Source organism: Zootoca vivipara, chromosome 4 (genome assembly GCF_965207765.1).
Source record: "Zootoca vivipara chromosome 4, rZooViv2.hap1.1, whole genome shotgun sequence".
NCBI lineage: Eukaryota > Metazoa > Chordata > Lepidosauria > Squamata > Lacertidae > Zootoca > Zootoca vivipara.
Genome location: NC_142587.1, coordinates 45386925 through 45401793, shown reverse-complemented (window position 1 = coordinate 45401793; position 14869 = coordinate 45386925). Strand labels below are relative to the sequence as shown.

General features: G+C 43.0%; 2 protein-coding genes across 8 annotated transcripts in view; one reads left to right on the top strand and one right to left on the bottom strand.

Moving 5' to 3' along the window:
* Positions 1-1986, bottom strand: part of SYTL5 (synaptotagmin like 5) — a 71216-nt gene extending 69230 nt beyond the window's left edge. For 4 of the 6 annotated variants that reach the window (XM_088667803.1, XM_088667807.1, XM_088667806.1 and 1 more), the window contains exon 1: positions 1681-1980. The gene's annotated coding sequence lies outside the window, so the exon portion shown is untranslated. Of the gene's footprint in view, positions 1-1291; positions 1643-1680 lie in introns of those variants that run through there. The other 2 variants (XM_035114675.3, XM_088667805.1) reach the window with 2 other exon arrangements.
* A 4321-nt stretch (positions 1987-6307) lies between these two features.
* DYNLT3 (dynein light chain Tctex-type 3) lies at positions 6308-14869 on the top strand. 2 transcript variants are annotated; one of them, XM_035114692.3, is made up of 5 exons: positions 6308-6432; positions 7960-8001; positions 9683-9806; positions 10761-10838; positions 12341-14869. In XM_035114692.3, the coding sequence occupies exons 1-5, from the start codon at positions 6403-6405 to the stop codon at positions 12415-12417; spliced, it is 351 nt and encodes a 116-aa protein (XP_034970583.1). In that variant the 5' UTR covers positions 6308-6402; the 3' UTR covers positions 12418-14869. The 2 variants fall into 2 exon arrangements, with proteins under 2 accessions (XP_034970583.1, XP_060129521.1); XM_060273538.2 differs by lacking the exons at positions 6308-6432; positions 7960-8001 and adding an exon at positions 9314-9476.

Here is a 14869-nt window from a genome sequence, read left to right as displayed (position 1 = left end):
TTTTTTCTGGGAGTTATCCTGTGGCACCTTGAAAAACTTGTCATTCTCTTAATTTTTGTAATATATTTTCTTGAACCAAAAACCTTACTGGCTAAATTTTGAACTTCTTCCACATTTTGTGGTTGTATCACAAAACAGCAATGTTTAATATCCTGAGTTGGTGGGGCAGCCATAAAAATATGGAAACCCTGTTAAAACTTGTAGAATGAATCTCAGATAAAAAGGGTTTTTTATATATATTAAAAAATTGAGCCTGCATAAATCCTGAGTTATGTGACTCCTCTTCATCAGACAATACTTAAATTCAACTAATGTTCTTGCACTGCCATGGTGTGGAGTGGACATCACAGCTGGCTTAGTGGAAACTAACACTTGGCTACCAAGCCCAAACCTTATTTGTAGACTCCTTTCAATGTCATCTATACAAAGAGCCATTTCATCAACCTGAAAACTGGTATATAACAATAATAAAATAATTTATTATTTATACCCCACCCATCTGGCTGGGTTTCCCCAGCCATTCTGGGTGGCTTCCAACAAAATATTAAAATACAATGGTATGTTAAACATTAAAAGCTTCCCTAAACAGGGCTGCCTTCAGATGTCTTCTAAAATATAACTTGTCTCTTGAGTTTTGTCTAGGATTTTCAGTAGTCAATTTAACAAATGCAACCCAGTGGCCATACCTATTTCTCTACATACCATACGTTATATCATATTTTACTTTAATGTATTTTTTTAAAAAATTGTATTATTTCAATACTTTGTGTTTTTTGCATTAAAGCTAGTATAAAATATTTTTAGTAATAATGCTTTTTTTTTTTTAAGAAAACAGCTCAATTATACAAAAGGGAAGGATCACCGGCTACACACACACACCAATATAGGAAAACTGCCGTATTCAGTATTATCCTACTCTAACTAGCACCAGTTATTCAGAGTTTCAGGCAGGAGGCTTCCCCAACCCTCAGCCACACCTGGAGGGGAAAAAAAACACAACAGGAGTCGATTGCACCTGCAAGGCTCTCTCTCCCGGAGCGAAAGTGCCCCGCAGATAGACCGGCAGCAGACGTGCAGCTACGCAAGCCTCGCGCAGGTGAGCCCGGCACGAACTCCCGGGAACACTAATCTGAGGCGAAATTATTTCTGGGAAAGAACACGAGCGTCTTTCGTCGGGACCCGTCCTTCGCTCGTTTCTAAACAAACAAACAAACAAATAAAGCCACCCTCAACATCCCAGGATCCTGTTCCCCCACCCCACCCCACCCCAAGAGCATCTCTCTCTCCCTACCGTCTCAAAATGCGAACTGCAACTGCCTGTAGTCAAACTCCGCTTTTTTCGGAACCGGGGAGCGAAGTCAAGCGACTTCTTCTCGGCTCCTCCCGCCTCTTCGCCCCGCGCGGGATTGGCGCAGCTGAGCCAGCCTTTTCCCCGCTCGCCTTCGAAGCACGCGGACTCTACCATGGACGCGCGAGGGGGGGGGGAGGCCAGGTCTCTCCCTCTCACTCGACCCCGGTGAAAAGAGAAACCGAAGGGGGGTGGGCGCAGCTGCCTCCCCCGCGGGCGTCCCTGCCCGCGCACGGCTCCCCCCCCCTCCGTCGAGGCTGCTAAAGGGGTCAGCCTGACACCGACCGCGGCAGCTCCTTGGCGGGAAACCGACGCTCAGGAGGCGAGCTTACCCTCCGGGTCAAGTCCTCGCTTCTCCGCCGCCGCCTGTGCGCGGGTCCCAAGCAAGACTGCTGCGGCTTTCCGCCCGCCCGCTGCTGGTGCTGGTGCTGCTGGTGCTGAGCTCCTGCACGAGAAGGGGCATCCCTATCGCCAGTCAGTCTCCCTCCTACGGCGAGGGCAGCCGGGCCCTGGGGACGCCTCCCAGCTCGAGCGCCGCGGGCGGCTCTCTGCTGCTCGAGGCTCGGTGCAGAGAAGCGAGACCCCTGCACGGGCCGGCGCACAGCTGCCCGCGGACGCCGACTTGCCGCCTCTCAGGCGCCCTCTGCTGGTGCGGCTCGGGAAGCGCCGCGGCAGGAGGCAGTGCGGGGAGAAGACATTCCGAAAGAAGGGCGAGCCCCTTGCGCGCTTGCAAGACCTCGGAGGGGCGCGCAAGGATTTTGGGAGGATTGGCTAAGAAGTAGGACAGAACAAGGGCGGGGAGGAAGTGGTGGTTTCGATGGCTTAAGTGTTGGCTGTAAAGGAGGAGGGCAAAGTTTGGCACCTGCTGCCAAATCAACTTTTACAGTTTTCATTTTTTGCAAACCATATAATCTCATTTAAACTTGTACTTATCTATTTAGGTATTTACTTAAATCATCTATTATTTGCTTTTTGTATTTATATATCTCCTTCCATTCCCTCCTTCCCCCTGCACCCCAGAACTCTCCCTGCCACTGAGAGCTTCCAGGATGCAAAAGACAAGCAGGGGATGGTCCTTTTCCAGCTGAGTCCCCCCTCCCCCCGTTCCCTCCACTCCGGCAGCCCCGCCCCCCTGCCACCAAGGAGCCCCAGAACGAAGATGACCCGTAGGAGAGGGTAAAGCACCCAGCTATCCCTTCCAAATCACTCTTTTAGCTATACCAATAATCTCATTTCTAATCTATAAAAAAACTACTTTAATTTACTAATCTACTTTTCTCCCCTTGCCTAAATTTTCTGCAAGAACTTTCATAATTTTATGAATTCTATATTCTATTTTCTCATTCCATTTTATATCTTTTCTTTCTAACTTGAGCTCTCCCCCCCCTGTTCCCAGCACATCACTTCCAGAAAATTCCAAAATCCGTAAGCCAGTTTCAACACCATTTTAGACAGCCTTTAAACATAAAACCGTTTTCCATTCACCCCACTCCCTTTCTGCAGCTTTTTACATGTCCAAATTTTCTATTCCCTCCCTGTTGCCCTTTTCTTATTTGAATAGTCCACTCAATGTAGTTTATCTTTTCCCACAGTCTTTGTTTCTTATGGGAATTCTGAAGTCCAAGCATAATTTGTGCTCCCCCTTCTAAGGGGGCGCCATTTCTCTGACACACTTGCTCCAAAACTTTTTCTTCTTTCTTCTCACTGCAAACTTTCCCCCTGATCCGAAACTTGACATAGTTCTTGATTTCCCTCTATTTCTTCTTTAGACCCTTCTTTTGACATTTCTTGTCCCAGTGCTTTCCTTCTCCTTGAAGGACCACCCTCCCAGATTGATGATACCCATCTGCCCCTCACTTCCCTCTACATGTGCAGAAAGCTTCTTAACTGTTGGACCCACTATTGGTCTCATCTGCTCAATCTGGCAGAGCCCGTCTTCGCATGCAGGAAAATTCCCCTACTCAGGGTTTGAGATCCATTGGTTACCCTCACCTGGTTTTGCTGGCCAGTCGAAGCCGTTTCCCAGGGTGTGGCTGCTGTCAAATTCTGACAGCTTGTAGGAGCCACAGGTGAGAACTGAGTGCAGGGTAGGGACCAAAGCTGGGCCGGCTCTAGGTAGAGTCCCGGTGACGCGGGGCGCCAGTAGGCGAGGTGCTGTGTGGCAAAGCTGCGCGGAAGCCATGCTGCACCCTGCGAGGACGGGGGCACCGGAGTGATCTCCGCTGCTCAGCGCCAGGGCACCTGACCTCCTCGAGGCTGCCCTGCTTAGAAACTGTTGTGTCCCTAAATACAATTGTTGTTGATTGTTGCCCTGTTTCTTCATAGCCTGCATACTTGCCAAGTGGTCTTTTCTTGCAAACAAGTGGCTCTATATCTGATCGCAACAGAGGTGATAATGAAGACTTGAGAAAATGTGAGATCTCATCTAACCAACATGCTTAAATCTAATTAATGCATGAAGGAGTTAATACCATAGAGTAAGTTGTCCTGCCAGGTTTAGCTGTGTCCACTTCTCCTCACCTTGGGAAGAGCCAGGCTTCCTCAACCTGGGCCCTCCAGATGTTTTGAGACTACAATTTCCATCATCCCTCACCACTACTGGTCCTGCTAGCTAGGGTTCATGAGGGCTGAGTTTGAGGAAGCCTGAACTAGGTAATCAGGCCTATTGTTCTCTCCCAGTCTACCTGAGAAGCTCAGCATATAAATAGGTTTGCATTGGTTACTCCAGCTCAACCGTATTGCTCTCGTCAACCATTCTTGAGTGACCTATACTAATAATTTAGGAACTTTCACCACTGTAACTAAGCCAGGTTTTACTGTCTCTGAAACTTTTTCTAAATTCTGTATGGAAAAGCACATGAATCTGACCTTTGGATAAATGGTAAGTAAACAATTTTTTACTTACCAAATATGTGGTCTTTTATAGCTATGCTAGGGGAAGAGGGAAGCTTTGGAACTCACTTTAAAGGGCACATATTTTAAGTAACAGTCTATATTTCTATGCTTTATTTCCATGCTGCATATTTTGTGATTTAAAATATCTGCTGGAGTTCTCCCACCAAAGAGTATTTGCCCCAAACTTGGATCTTGGCATCCAGGAATTCTCATTTTATACTTGTTTTTCTTCTTCACACCAACAGAAAATTGGTAACTAAGAAAATATGGCTTTGTTTAAAACACTTTTAAGTTTTGCCAAGCCCCTTTGACAATTTTTGATGTTGAAGGATGTTACTAGGCTGCTTAATTGCCTTAGAGTTTTTCTGGTGTGAACACTGTTACTTCAGAATACTATTCACAATACAACTTCTGTATTGCATCTGTGTTGAACAATTTTTAGATGCTGGGAAGTCTTTTGTTGTCTTAGGGTAGCTTAGCATTTGCATTTAAGGACTTTGCTTTCTCTGTGTGATGGGGAGCACAGATATATGTAAGCAAAGTCAGATATCATGGCTATTTTTACCACTACACCTCTGGGGCTGATTTTCCCCACCACTGTAAACAGAACACTAATGATAAAGAATTAGCCATGGTTTTTACAAAAGATCATTGGTCCTTTGCAATCACTAACTGGTCACCAAGGAGAGATTCTTACAACCATTTTCTTATCAACACAAGAAGTCATTTTAATTGACTTTACACATGACTCAATCCCGTGGATTCCAGCCCTGTGCATGGTTCAGTACTTGTTGATTCAACCCACTTTAGGAAAGAAAGAAAGAGAAAGAAAGAAAAGAGAAAGAAAGAAAGAAGAGTGATTAAAGGTGGTTCTGCCCACTGGAAGCCAATGCAGACATATTCCAATCTTTACGGTATTTGAATTGGATTTGAAATTGTTTTTTTATTTTTTGTTGTTGTCATTTCCACTATTATTTGTTTTATGTTTAATCACTTTGGGATGTTTCATGGGAAGTAATTAATAAATGAAATAAAAATGATCTTTGACTCTCATAATTGGGGCATCTTGGGAGAAATTGTGGCCCTAGGTGAGTTAATACAAAACACTAAGACTATTTTTTGCAGGGAAGCCTGCAGCAATTCCCACCCATCATATATTCAAGAACCCATATCTTTAAATGGAAACACCCTACTTCTTCCCTGTTCAGAAGTATGATTGGGCTGCAAGGAAAAATACTGGGAGGTCATAGAACAACCCTTGCCTCCTGCAAGCCCTCCAAACTGGTAGGAGCAGAGGCCCATATGCAGCAGAGACTAGGAATTAGTCTGATTGGAATTAAGTGCACTTCCACTTGCATCCTTTTAGCCTGGGGCCTAAAAGAGCAGGGAATGGAAGTCAGGCAAGTGTGTTTCCATTTTAAGTTGCTCCTTTGCCCCTTAAAGGGCCATATGGGTGGGATAGACCTCAGTTATGGAACAAATCTCCGTCTCCATCTCGTTTCTTCTTTGCCGCTTTTCCATGGTAAACCAGGTTCAAAGCAGCTAACAGCAACATCACAGGCAATATATGGCAACTATGACACACCCCTGCTAAAAAGTGTTGGGACTGAAGTGCACCTAAAAGCTATGCCCTTTGCACCAAAACGTTTTATGGTTAGTCTGTGTATGTTCGTGCACGTGTATACTCTTAAAAGCCGCGGTGAGCCTGAAAAGCACTCTGCAAATGGCAGAAGATGTTTTTCATTACAAATACCCCAGCACTCAACCCTGGTATGGAAGACAGATTTCAAGAATGAGCTTCGGCCCTGTTAAAAATCAAGAGTGTTGTTGTTGTTTGGGGGGGGGGTGCCGCAAACGGGTGGCTGGCACCTTAAATAATCGGATTTTCCATGGTAAAGAGGGGGAAACTGCGGGCTGCTGCTTCGATGCCGACGACGTCGTGTGGCCGCTGCGAAAAAAAGTTGCTTGTACCGGCAGCGCCTCCAGTGCTCCCTTCAGACGGCAGGGGGAGCTGACGGAGGAGGAGGAGGAGGTGGCGCCATTCATTGCGCACCCGGCACCTCCGGCTTAGGGAAGGTGGAGCTGCGGAGCAGGGCGAGGACCAGGGCCGCCTCCGCCACTGCCGGGAATAGGGACGCGCCGCGACAGCTTCTGGGGCCATGGAAGAGTTTCACCCCCATAACGACGAGGTAGTACGGACTTCCCTCTCCTCCCCCGGTCAGCAGGAGCGGGGCGCCCTCCTCGCCCCAGCCCAAGCTCCCTGTCGCCCCGGCGGGGGCAGCAATGACCTGGTTTTTCCTCGTCGCAGGAAAGGATCTTGCGCTTGGCCGCGCTGGACCGTGGCGCGTGCTTCTCCTTGGGCGGAGGAATAATTAGGTTAGGGGACCCCCCCCCACTCCAGACACGCGGGCGGGGGCGGACGCGCCTCCAGTTCCTGCCACCCGCTTTAAAGTGTGTGCGTGGGGGGAGGGAGAGGGGCGCACAAAACAACAACAACAACCATTATTTCATAACTGGCCGGCTTGCGCTTTTCAGTCTCGCTCCGACGTGGGTGGCCCTTCTGCATAAAAATGTCACCTGGCTTAAGGGGTCTTTAATATATTTATTTATTTTGTCTACGTCTCCACCCAGCCAATCGCAAGCGCCGCTTGTGGAATCGTAGGCGGGGGAGGCTTGGTCCGCCCAAGAATGCTGTCATTGCGACGCCAGTCCTCACGTGGACGAGGAGGGTTGCGCCGCGCGCGCCCCTGCTGCCCATTGAGGCCACTGCAGAATAATGGCAGAGGGTGGTGGTGGTGGTGATGATCACAAAATAGGGTAGTGAAAAGATCCCAAGGTTAAGGCTAAGGGAGAGTGGAGGAGGGGTGGGGGTGGGAAGAGGAGCAGGTCAGACAAGAATCCCGTGTTTGAATGCCTGCCCCCCCTCTGCACACAGCTAAAAAAGGAGAAGACAAAAGCTCATTCAGGTAGAAAAGGATGGTGTAAAAGAGAAAGGGTAGCGCCCTCCCTGGTATGATGGGTTTTTGTGTGTGCATCCAAGGAATCTTTTTAATGTGGCAGCATTCTGACACACAATCCCTCTGCTCTTTCCCACCTCCCCTCTCCTGCAGACCCTCCCCTTTGCTGTCATCCCTTGATTTCAGTGGGTCTACCCTAAGTAGAACTATGCTGACTGCAACCCTTGGAGGGTCTGACTGTCATGTCAAAGCATTTGGGATGTAGTTTTGTTTTATCCTGTGTCAGTCTTGTGTAATAGAGGATACTGCTCACTAGGATAATGTGCTACATTAGCTTTGACATAGACCTTAGATGCTGATGCATGAATTTCAGGACACAGCCAGAAATAGTGTTATTGTAAAATCCATTTGGGACTCTGGTGATTGTGATTTTTTAATATCACACGTAGTTTTCAGTAAGTTATAAGAGCTTGGCATTTATGCAGCTGCCGTGTGCATCAAATTCATGAGCTGGTGATATCACCAGAATAAATGAAGATTGTGAATATATGGACCCTGTTTTGGAGAGTTTTGTGGGCTTTTTGAATAAATAAATTCTGTCTTGGTTCATTATTTCTTCCAAAACCTGTGTGGCAGCTGCAATTTTATTCTTCTATATTTTGTATTCTAAAATGTGTAAGCAGCTCTAGAATTAAATTTGATAGAATTGATAGGGTGGTAGAAATAATTAAATTAAATTAATATCTTATATTATTGCAGATGACCTTCAATGCTGAAGAAGCGCACAGTATTATTAAAGATGTAAGTTACACATTTTAGTATACAGTACTGTACAACATTTATGTATTTTGGTGACAAAATGCATTTTTGCACTTTTCTGTTTCCAGGAATAATGGGTATCCCTGAAAAGACTTGCACCAGACATCCTGTGTTGTCTATTCAAAACTAAGTCCCGCTATATTTAGTAGGGCATACTCCCTTGCTGTTCTTAATATTGCACTCTTGAGTTGCAGTCGTGTGGATGTCTATTGAGAATATAGCTAATTGAATTCAATGGGGCATTTTTTCTGAATAGACATGCATAGGATTGCACTATCAAGATCCAAACTCGTTATACTAAATTTTCAATATTGGATGTTTAAAATTTTGTACATTCTAAAAGCAAGATCAATGGCTTTGATTATACTCTCTTGCTGACAGAAGAGGAAGGTGATTTTTACTACGGTAATTCTTTCCATAGTAAAAGACAGGAGTGCCTGGCGTGCTCTGGTCCATGGGGTCACAAAGAGGTCATGTGACCATGGGGTCACAAAGAGTCGGACACGACTAATGACTAAACAACAACAACAACAACAATTCTTTCCCCCCTCTGCAGTCCTCTGACTTCAACAATCTGTTCCAGGGAGTGTGGACATTGTGGAACAGTAGGAGGTGGCAGTAGGGCCTGCAAGGGGTATAAAGAGGAAATCACTTCCCCTACTTGTGCCAGAGGGAATCATTCCATGAACGGAAGGAACCTTTTTGATTCATGAAAATACAATTTTGGATACTGCCTTTTATAATACTCCACTGTAATGTTAAGTAGCGCTAAGCGTTCTGTTGAATTCTGCTTAAAAACACACACACCCATAAAACACAGGTAGGTAGCCGTGTTGGTCTGAGTCGAAGCAAAATAAAAAAATTCCTTCAGTAGCACCTTAAAGACCAACTAAGTTTATATTTTGGTATGAGCTTTCGTGTGCATGCACAAGCTCATACCAAAATATAAACTTAGTTGGTCTTTAAGGTGCTACTGAAGGAATTTTTTTATTTTGCCATAAAACACAATTTGTAATGGTGACTCACATGGCAGTCCTGTGCAGGTAAGCTGCTTAAGTTGTCCTTGAAGTCAATCGGATTTATTTCTGTAGCTGTTGTTGTTATGTTGACTGTTGTTGTTTGATTGTAGCCCACGGTTAGCCTAGCCCTGGCAGAGAAGCTGCTCAGTATACTGTACTGAGGCAAACCAAACCCCTGTGTTGCAAGCACTCAAGTGAAACAAAAACTGGGCAACAGTTGCCCAGTTTTTGTTTCAGTATACAGTACTGAGGCAACAGGACCACCCTGTCTGATTTTCAGTGCTGTAGCAACTCAGAATTGTAGCATTAACAAAAATATATGCAGCTCAGTGGGATATTTTAGTCCTGTTGGGAAAGAAATTCAGATTATTTAAACGCTCTTCTACATTCTGGATTCTGCGTGTTTGTTATATGACTCTTACCGCTGAGATGGGAATTGTATGAACAATTCAGTTACTGATTTATGTGCCTCCATTTAGAAGCTCTAGCCTAGGAAAAGAGGCAAATGAGAATCTCTTTCTGACATTTGAGTTCCTTTACATAACAAAGTGGGGCTGGCTTAAAAGTATATATGTTTATACTACTATCTGTTTTTAATACTTGTATTTAATCAGACTTTAAAAAAGCATTTTATTCCTTTTTAGTGCATAGAAGGTGTTCTGGGCAAGGCAGATTACAATCACGACAGTGTCAATCAGTGGACTGCAGCTATAGTAGAGCAATCTTTAACACAACTGGTAAAACTGGGGAAAACGTACAAGTACATTGGTAAGATTCTGTGCATATATGCAGTTAATATTAATTTTACAATTAATGGGGAGAAAATGATTTTGTTAGTAAAGGTAAAGGACCCCTGACAGTTAAGTCCAGTTGTGAACGACTCTGGGGTTGCACGCTCATCTCGCTTTACAGGCCGAGGGAGCCGGCGTTTGTCTGCAGACAGTTTTTCCGGGTCATGTGGCCAGCATGACTAAGCCGCTTCTGGTGAAACCAGAACAGAGCACGGAAATGCCGTTTACCTTCCTGCCAGAAGCAGTTTATCTACTTGCACTTTGACGTGCTTTTGAACTGCTAGGTTGGCAGGAGCTGGGACTGAGCAATGGGAGCTCACCCCGTCATGGGGGTTCAAACCTTCCGATCGGCAAGCCCTGGGCTCAGTGGTTTAGACCACAGTGCCACCCGCATCCCATATACTTTTGTTAGTAGAATGAGGCATATAAGGTTCTATGTGCTGCACCCAACCCACCTTCGTGAGATCATTGAAGGCAGTTTTGCTCCAATTTATTATGCATTTAACTATAATATTATGGATTGCGGCTGGCTGCCGAGGGGGGTGGGCTCCATTTTCAGATTCCCATGGTATGTATTGGTTATCTGGTGTTGATTATCTGCATCAGAAAATTAGCCAGGCATTTTCAACAGAATTCATATGCCTAGAATATCAGGGCTGTTCAGGAAGCAGTCCACCATTTTGAGGAGGAATATATCTCGTTGCTTTCATATTCTTAAGTAAAGGAAATTTAATGAAACAGGATCATAATTTTGCAGCATAGTGGCAACTTAAATATTATAATTCAACAGAACTTGTTTTTGGGAAAAGGCATGAGGTTTTAACTCATGCTCTTAACCACCACTTAGTCCTTTCAGATGTATAAAGGACTAGTGAAGTCTGATTGATTAATCTACTTTATTGATAAACATGGGATTTTGTTCTGTCTTCAGTAACCTGTGCAGTGATGCAGAAGTGTGGAGCTGGTCTGCATACAGCAAGCTCATGTTTCTGGGATACCACAACTGATGGTAAGTGGCTGCCTGCAGAATAAAGCAAACCACTTCATGGGGGAAAATGACTTTTCACTTATTGTTGTGAAACATTATGCTGCAGTTGAAAGGTGGTTTGAATTGGCAGCCCACATATATAGCCACCAGGATATAATAGGTATTGCCTGAAATTAGGATCATTTCACCCAAACTATATGTTACCCACTTTCTTTACCCAGGTCCCCAAATGAGAAAGAGAGATAAACCTGCTGATAAGGCCAGGCCAAAATGAAAAGGGCTTACCAATCACTTTGGGTTGCATGGAAAAAATGCTTTGGCAGAAGGCCAAGGACTGATTCTTTAGATGAGTTTAAATCTGACACGGAATCATTTTTGATTCCTAAGTTTGAGTAGTATTTGAATTTCATTCACTCTCTGGCTCAAATCCGTCTTACTGCATGAAAGATAAGAGACTATTCTGCTGGATAGGTAGTGCTAGTTCATGAGGGCAGACATCGTTCAAAGCGCTGAACAGCTCTGGCAGACTTCACTCCTCAGCATGACTGTTCCAAATCCATAGTTACACAATTGAAAGACAGGAACTAAGCTTAACAAGGTTAAAAAAAGAATAATCACCAAGTACCGGTAATCATATATGCCAGTGCTTCAGTGACCAATATGACTGGAAGTTGTAACCAAGAAAGAATGTTAATATTGTTGTAACTATATATTCTTCATGCTTTGTGCTCAGTAAGTTACATGATTAAATATATTACTGTGAGACTTGTATTCATTTTCTGCTATGCTGAGTACCGGCAGGAAAATGCTGAAATGTACACCAGCACTGGCGTTGTCCTTCCTTTCTAAGAAAAATCACACTCAAGGCAGCTTAGCAAAAAATGCAACAAAATGTAAAAGGAACTGTAACAATGAAGCATACAGTTTTAGTGCACTAAACTGGCCATAGCTTTATGCCTGGGGTAGAAGTAGCCACCAGCACAAAGGAAAATCACCCGAGGGCTTTTTTTCCCCTTTTGCAGAAGTAGCTGGAGAGAATCAGGGGGCTGCCTGTGGCCTTATAAGAGCAGCCCTGTTCATTATCATTGGCAAAAGGTTTGATTTTCAAAGGGCTGTAGGTTCTTAGTCAACTACAGGAATGGCAGCTTGGACTAGATCACATGCCCACCCATCAAACTCCTGTTGACAAACTGAATCCATGCTGTAGCGTGCTTTAATACTATTTAACCCCGGTGACAATCTATGAAGGATTTTTCTGAGTTTCTGACTCCTAATATGCATTACTGTGCAAGCGTTGGGACCAAGAGCATGAAAATGATCGGCCAGAAGTATGTTCTGCAGAGTTCACCGAGATCTACTTCTTTGTAAGCATGTTTAGGGATGTGGCCCAGATCCATCACCAAAAGCAATGTTTGGCAGCCTCTAGTGGGGATTATCTTTCGTAAATGAGTTCGGGTTATTCGGTTGCCCTCTTAAGAATGAATATAGAACTTGACCACTTTCTCTTCTTAAATCCACTGTAGGTACCTGCACAGTCCGATGGGAAAACCGAACTATGAACTGCATCGTAAATGTCTTTGCTGTAGCCATTATTCTGTAGCAAACTGGACAAATCGCACTAAGTTATGCCAAAGCCTTTAAGAACAAAACTATCAAATTACTTATAGTACATTGTAAGAATTATGAAATAAAACTATATTTATGCACTAAAGAGAGAGCAGGAAATGTGCTTTAAAAAAGGTCTCTGCACAATATATATATATTATAGTAAAGTGTAATCGTTCCGCTTAGCCAGCTGGCAGCTTGCTAGAGACCAGCTGTAAAAGAAAAAGGACAATGTTTTGAGCATTCTAGGACTGTGGTTGTCTCTGCTCGCCAACCTGCAACCTGCAAGAAGTGATGGAAAAGTTACATAAAAATAAGAAAATGCATGTTTTCCCCCACATTACCACTGGCTCTTCATACATAGCAGCTTAAGATAAATGTAATCAGTAAGGGGGAAGAGAATATTATTTGCTACACATATATATAATTGGTTCTGAGTTATGGAAGTTGATGCCTTAGAATAGTGGTTTTAAACCTGTGTTCCAAGGAATCCTTGAACTGTGCTGCTTCAGTATAATGGCCAATCTCTGCCCCCTGAAAACTAGAGTTGTGAAAGCGTGTTGTTTGCTGTAAAGCACACACTCATTTGATGCAGAGCAACAGCTACCACATAGTCTCATGCACACAACCCAGAACATAATTCCAGCATGAATAGGTCCCACAGCAGGTGAAAAAAGTTCATTGAAAGCTGTAAGTTTGAAATCCACTGCTGCTTAGACAATTGGTGTTTGTGATTTATAATGCATAATAAATTAAGCAGCGAGGGGGGAGGAAGCAGAAAAACCCAACAAGTTGTAAAATAATATTTTCATGTTTTATGCACAAAATTTATAAAGGCCAAAGTACCTACGTTTCTCATACAGGGTATGAATGTTCAGCAAAAGAATGTATTTTTCATGCTGTAAGGCTGTGCTTAAGCTTACACTGCGGCACAATTCCTAAGGCACATTCGTCAAAGTCGGGAAATTGTATTAAAACATTCTGCAACAATTTGGTTCATTTATTGGTGCACTAACAAATATTTGGTGCATCAGCACAAAGTCACAAACCGAAAGCATTAAAATAATGTAACGGTACCTTCACAGGCAGATAATACATGTGCAAACACTTTAGATTAGGATATTTAAAGTTTAGCAATGCTCTCGTGATACCATTTTATTGCATATCTTCCAGGCAGGACCAGCCTTTGGCTCTTCAGATTCTTGAACAGAGTTGTGCTTGCTCATTTCAAACTATATAAAAATAATGTTTCATATGTAGCACTTGGAAATAGAATAATTTGAAGTGGGGACTTGTCTATGTCTTAAGGGGCACTTACTTAGGCTGTAGGTATGTTACTTACAGAATAATTAACAGGCTGCAGTCCTTACTTCCTAGTAGTGGTCATAGAGTTAGACCATAAATCCTTGCTATTTATGTTATTAGTTAAAATAATTCTGCAATCCTATGCTTATTTGAGAGAAAATTGCATTGAAGAGAGTGGAACTTACTTCTGAGTAAACATGCAGGGAATCAACAGTATCCTTCATACTTCCTAGATCTAAATTAGAAAATTATCCACTTAAGTCAAGTGGGGTAATCCTAATAACTTGAAGAACCACTCAAGCAAATATTAAGTACCTTGGCAAATATGTTTAGTATATAGGATTCTATTTTTTCATAAAAAGTTACATTATTTTGCATTTATTTATATACCTAATAGAACTTGAAGCTATACTGTTGCATTAAGCATTTTTGCCTTTTGTCCACACTGCAACAAGCTGGTTTCAGTTGCAGTTTATGTTTAGAATTTTTTTATCATTGCAATGGTTTTGCTTTGAATTACTTTAACATTATAATATGTCAAGCACCAAAGGTCTAGCTGTTTTTTGGTTAATAAAGTTGCATATTTAAGCAAATACCATGTTTATATTCCATATTGTTATAGCGTGAACAAAGATATCTCTGTACTCTTTAAATGAATGCACATATCTACAGCTACAGAACTAAAATACTATGTGAAGTTCTCTCACAGCTCTGGATCCAAAATTTGCTCTTTTTCTGGGTGCAAACTATTTTAATCTTTTTTCTGAAGCAGTAAAAGATAATGATGAAGAGAGAACATTTTACAGGTGGTGGAAACACTATAGAATATAGATGAATGCAGTTTTCTGAAACAACTACTAGTAAAGGGTTTGGCCAGAAAATAAAGACAAAGGTACAATCTACCTTTTACTCTTTTTTATAGTAAACTTCTGATGCTGTTACTGAGACTAGATGGTTTTATTCGCAGTTGTATTTCTGGGTTTTAAAAAATGCAGTTGAACATAAGTTATGCTGAGAAAATGAATGCTCAACAATATATCTTATGGCAAGATTGCACTAGAAATTATGCTGGTATTGGTTTTAAAATAGGTACAGTTTGTTTTAACTAAAAAAATACAAATAAAAGGTGCCTGCCTTATCTA

Excerpts from the sequence above, each read along its gene's own strand:
- DYNLT3 (XM_035114692.3), top strand. The coding sequence starts at position 6,403 with ATGGAAGAGTTTCACCCCCATAACGACGAG. Across the intron at positions 6,433-7,959 it reads TTCACCCCCATAACGACGAG|ATGACCTTCAATGCTGAAGA; the intron begins GTAGTACGGACT and ends ATATTATTGCAG. Across the intron at positions 9,807-10,760 it reads GAAAACGTACAAGTACATTG|TAACCTGTGCAGTGATGCAG; the intron begins GTAAGATTCTGT and ends TTCTGTCTTCAG.